General features: G+C 46.9%; 1 protein-coding gene and 1 long non-coding RNA gene across 2 annotated transcripts; one reads left to right on the top strand and one right to left on the bottom strand.

Moving 5' to 3' along the window:
- Nucleotides 1–242: 242 nt before the first annotated feature.
- LOC109769401 (berberine bridge enzyme-like Cyn d 4) lies at nucleotides 243–1,808 on the top strand. The gene is made up of 2 exons (XM_073498655.1): nucleotides 243–820; nucleotides 926–1,808. The coding sequence occupies exons 1-2, from the start codon at nucleotides 243–245 to the stop codon at nucleotides 1,806–1,808; spliced, it is 1,461 nt and encodes a 486-aa protein (XP_073354756.1).
- Nucleotides 1,809–2,217: 409 nt separating this feature from the next.
- LOC109769402 (uncharacterized) lies at nucleotides 2,218–5,164 on the bottom strand. The gene is made up of 3 exons (XR_012183711.1): nucleotides 4,024–5,164; nucleotides 3,233–3,934; nucleotides 2,218–3,136 (listed from the first exon to the last, which is right to left on the bottom strand). It is a non-coding gene; the product is annotated as an uncharacterized lncRNA (long non-coding RNA).
- Between the last annotated feature and the right edge of the window lie 234 nt (nucleotides 5,165–5,398).

The following is a 5,398-nucleotide window of genomic DNA, read 5'->3' as shown; positions in this document are numbered from 1 at the left end:
CAAGTAACTTCCATGCATGTAATTCACCGGCTCTTCAAGAGAAGGATATGACCGCATGGTTATATTCTCCTACTTGATTTATTTTTTTCCGAAACGGACTTCTCCTACTTGATTTGGGAAGAAACTTCCATGCAAGTAATTAACCGGCCCCTGAAGAGAAGGATGGCCACATGGTTATATATACGAGGTGAATTAGAACCGAAGCACCGTGTCAGTGTACGAAGAGCGGTAGATTCATCGAAATGGCAAGCATAGCGCTCGTTCTCACGGTTTGTTTCTTGGGTTTCTTCGTGCCCGCCCCCTCCCTTGCGTCGTCCTCCAATGACACCGACTTCCTCCGCTGCATCTCGACGAGCGTCCCCAGCCAGCTCGTGCAGGCGCCGAACTCACCGTCGTTCAAGCAGCTCCTGGTGTCGTCCATCAGGAACGCCAAGTTCGTGGCGCCGGCCACGGCGAGCCCCCCGCTCTGCATCGTGACCCCCACCAACGCGTCCCACGTCCAGGCCGCCGTGCGCTGCGGGCGCCGCCACGGCGTGCGCGTCCGCGTCCGCAGCGGCGGGCACGACTACGAGGGCCTCTCGTACCGGTCGGTCTACCCCAACAGCGAGGCGTTCGCGGTGATCGACCTCGCCAAGCTCCACGCCGTCCGCGTCGACCCACGCAAGGCCACCGCGTGGGTCGACTCCGGGGCGGCGCTCGGGGAGCTCTACTACCACGTCGCCACGGCGGCTCCGGGGCTGGGCTTCCCGGCTGGCGTGTGCTCGACTGTGGGCGTGGGGGGTATCTTGAGCGGCGGCGGCATGGGCCTAATGATGCGCAAGTACGGCCTCTCCGCTGACAACGTTCTCGACGCCACCATAGTCGACGCCTACGGGAATCTGCTTGCGGACAAGAAGGCCATGGGGGACGACCTCTTCTGGGCCATCCGTGGCGGCGGCGGCGGCAATTTCGGCATCGTGCTGTCGTGGAAGGTGAGGCTCGTGCCAGTCCCACCGACGGTGACCTTCTTCAAACTCGCCAAGACCATGGACCAGGGCGCCGTTAACGCGGTGACCAAATGGCAAACGCTCGCGCCCGCGCTCCCGGACGACCTCAGCGTACGTGTTATCGTAGAAAATCGTCGGGCCAACTTCGAAGCCCTGTACCTCGGCAGGTGCAACGCGGTGGTGCCGACGATGCGCAGCCGATTCCCGGAGCTCGGCGTGACGCACGCCGACTGCAAGGAGATGAGCTGGCTGCAGTTCACGGCGTACATATACTTCGGCGACACCACCATCAACCGGTCCATGACGACCCTAGGTCCCTTCATTAAGAACAAGTCCGACTACGTCCAGAAAGCACTCACCAACGAGACGTGGGAGAAGATCTTCCTCTGGCCTAACGACGCGGCGTCGGGGCAGCTCGTACTGGAGCCGCACGGTGGAAGAATGGGCCACATCGCCGCCAACGACACCCCGTTCCCGCACCGGAGCAGCGTGCTCTACAACATCCAGTACGTGGAGCACTGGAACGGCAAAGGGCCCGGGGGAGACCCTACGCCTACGCCGAACTGGATCGGGAGCCTGTACGACTTCATGGCGCCGTTTGTGAGCAAGAATCCGAGGGCCGCGTACGTTAACTACCGGGACCTCGACATTGGCATGAACACGGTGGTTGGCGGAGTGACGAGCTACGAAAGTGGCAAGGTGTGGGGCGAGAGGTATTTCGGTCCGGCAAACTTTAGGAGACTCGCAGAGGTCAAGCGCAAGGTGGACGCCGGCGACTACTTCCGGAACGAGCAGAGCGTGCCGCCACTTCCCTCGAACTAGTGTCAAGTAGGAAGCTAGCGTAACGGCCAAACTATTTAAAAACATGAGGTCAGGCTGTGCAAACCGATCGTGTTTGACCATACTGTAACTCCTACTCATAATTCCGATGAGCTAAAATGGTTATTAACATTTGCCAACATAGCTGCAAAGGTACCCTAACTAATGATTTCTGTTTTCAGCACGATTTTGATCCTATGGAAAAAATGTAACCTGAAGGAATTCAAATCAATGAGATGCAGTCATGCAGACAAAGAATGAGTTGGTGATGACAATAGCCAACACACAATGGGCGTCATAGACACACCAGCTCGGCTAGGAATTCCCTAATCCGCGTAGTGCGCAATGGAGAACGCACCAGTCTAGAGGCGGACCACGAAAAAAATTTAAGGTGTGGCGAAGTCTCACTAAGATTTATTTTTTATGCGAATCAAAAAGTCAATACACACTAACAAGTAACAACACTGACTAACAATACACACTACGAACGAATAACCAAATACAATGGAAATGTAGACATGTCTCAATAGGAAACAACCTAAAACATACCGATAATGAAGCTTTTAATGGCGTGTAGAAGACCCAGGCAATGGCAGTGCCCTACCTTCCTTCTGAAAATCTTCCTTAATTTTATCAAGATCAATACTTTTGAAGATCGCTCGCTCAATGTAACACACCATCAAGTCATTAAGCCAGCCATCAGACATCTTGCTGCGCAACTCAGTCTTGATGATTTTCATTGATGAGAAGGCTCTTTCAACTGTTGCCGTCGCTACCGATAGTAGCAATGCCAACTCAATGAGGCGATAAACAGCAGGAAACATGACATGCCTTTCAAGTTCAACCATCTTTTTAGCTAGGCTTGCAATATCATGACAAGCTCTAAATTCTTCAATTCTTCTCATATGGATAATGAATAGCTCGAGGTTATCAACTATATGTTCACGTTCATAATCTGAGAAATCCTCACAATAAATCTCCGTGAGTCTAGCAAGCATATTCACATTGAACCTAGAAAAGGAGTTTCTTGGGTCAAGACAAGAGAAGTTCTGGAGCAGCTCTAAAGATACCTCATTGAAACGATGATCAAACTCTGTGGTGATGGAGTCTATGGCAGCATAGAAGGTGTCCACATGAAAAAAATGATCAGCTGTGACATTGTTTCATCCACCTTTTCTTGATTTTCCCCACTTTGTAAACATGTCATCCATATTTGGTATTGGAATGTCGTTTTTGGTGCAAAAGGCTTTGACATCTTCCAAGAGTGGCTCCCAACCATCATTTCTCCAATTGATCAAACGTGTTCTCACATCCGTAACCAATGACATTGCCTGAAATGAGACAATTACAATTTTAGATGCATGTATATTTTCATGAACAAAATATATCAAGCAGAGTAGATACATATAACATGATCGATCACATACCTGAACAACATTTTGATCCTTCTTTTGCAATAGAAGAGACAAATCATTTGTCATACGAAGGATCTTTAGCATCATCTTCAGGATGAACACAAAGCTAAAAGTCTCCATTTGATGAACCAAACCTCCTGCTCTACATGGAACACGCACATCATCCTCAACAATGCCCAAAACTTCTATGACTGCATCCCACATTGATTCAATGCGAGATAAGGTTGTGTAATGAGAGCCCCATCTTGTATCTCCAGGTATGACCAAGGATGTTTCTTGATTTTTGCCTCTTCCTGTGGGCATCTCACCTCCCCTAATCTTATCCAAAAGAACCTGTTTTTGCTTGTCAAGCAATTTATCCTTCCTCTTGCAAGATGACGTACTGAGATTAGATATCATGGTCACATATTCAAAAAATCCTCAACACCCTTGCAGCATCTCGAAACAGCAACAACTACCAACTGCAGTTGGTGGGCAAAGCAATGGATATAGAAAGCATATGGGTTCTCATCTCGAATTAACTTCTGAAGGCCATTGAATTCTCCTCTCATATTAGATTCCCCATCATACCCTTGCCCTCGTAGTCGTGCAACAACTAGACCGTGTTTAGCAAAAACCTCCAACAATGCCTTCTTTAAAGAAGAAGATGTTGTGTCCGGGACATGCTTAATACCTAAAAAACGTTCAATAGTCTCTCCTTGTTTGCTCAAGTACCTACAAAATGTCATATAGTTAGTTGACCACTCCACATAGAACAAAATGATCAAAAAGCACATAGACACTTCAAAAGCTTAAACACGTACCTAATAACCACGGCCATTTGTTCTTTCACCGATATATCACGGCACTCATCAATAAGAACGGAGAAAAGACAATCACCCATCTCTTCTTTGATTGCTTTGGTGACCGCATTTGCACAATGAGAAACAAGGATTTTTTGAATTTTTCCGGAAGTCATTTGGGCATTCTTAGGGCATAGCTCATCAAATGCAACCTTCACTTCTGGAATTCTTTCTTTCACCCAATCAAGTAGCTCCAAAAAATTCTCCTTGTTCAAAGAAGAAGTGGATTCATCGTGTCCACGAAATGGTTCACCTTGCAATGCTAGATAACTTACAATGGCCAAAGATGTATCCACACGAGTTTCATACTTGACTAGTGAACCTTTGCTGTAAGTTGTAACTTTACTTTTCACACTTGCCCTTTGATTTTTAAAATCATCACATGCTGTTTTTGAAATATTGTGGATGCTACATGGCCCACCAACATGTTTACGGAATGCTGCAACCGCATTTTTCCAACAGTCAAAACCCAATTTGGAGAAAACATCATGCCCAAATTTATCATCCATTCGGTCATGCTTAAAAAGATAACAATAGAAGCAATATGCCTTATGCTTATCCACACTATATTCCAACCACTCAAAATCCTTATACCATTGTGGCCGGAAGCATCTTCCATCTCTATTTGGGAGGAAAGTGCAACTAGTTGGTTGAGTTGCACCCATTCGGATATAAGCAAATCTAACATCATCTCTAATGTTGGGGGCAAAACTATCAAGTGGAATGCGAAGGCCTGGATCACCATTTATGTAATCTTCACTAAAAATAGTTATACCTTCAACCCCGTGAACTTCAACATTCTCTTCCACTATAGCTTCGACGGAATCGGTAGTTTGTTCTTCCACTTGTTCGGTTGGCATCAAATTTTCATGCTCTTCTTCCATGGAAGTCACTTGATCTTGATGATTGACATTTGCTGAAATATTGACACTTTCGCGGGTGCTTGGATTTGTTTGTGAGCTGCTGCCACTACCAAGCACTTCAAAATACTTTTTCAAATCTGCAATGAGAAGATTAATATATCACTAAAACATGGTTGAATTTAAGGCTTCAAGCTGCTGTTCAAAATTGCTACAAAATTTCAGAAAAATGAGATATTACCTCTTCCTCTTTTCTTTGGATTTACTAGTACCTTTCCCTTTCCTTCCATCTTCTAGCAATCTAGACAAAAATGAGCCGGTTGGGCATCTTATTAGGTCTAAACAATTACCATCTTCTAGCAATCTAAACAATTGACACTTTGACAGAACAAAAAAGCCACTGCCATCAAAGTTCAGACTTCAGAGTTCGGTCATGGGCAGAGCCGCAGAGGAGTGGACATGGGGATTACCTGCTG

Source organism: Aegilops tauschii, chromosome 5, assembly GCF_002575655.3.
Source record: "Aegilops tauschii subsp. strangulata cultivar AL8/78 chromosome 5, Aet v6.0, whole genome shotgun sequence".
Taxonomy (NCBI): Eukaryota; Viridiplantae; Streptophyta; class Magnoliopsida; order Poales; family Poaceae; genus Aegilops; species Aegilops tauschii.
The sequence above is the reverse complement of the archived record's forward strand: the minus strand, read 5'-3'. Positions and strand labels throughout refer to the sequence as shown.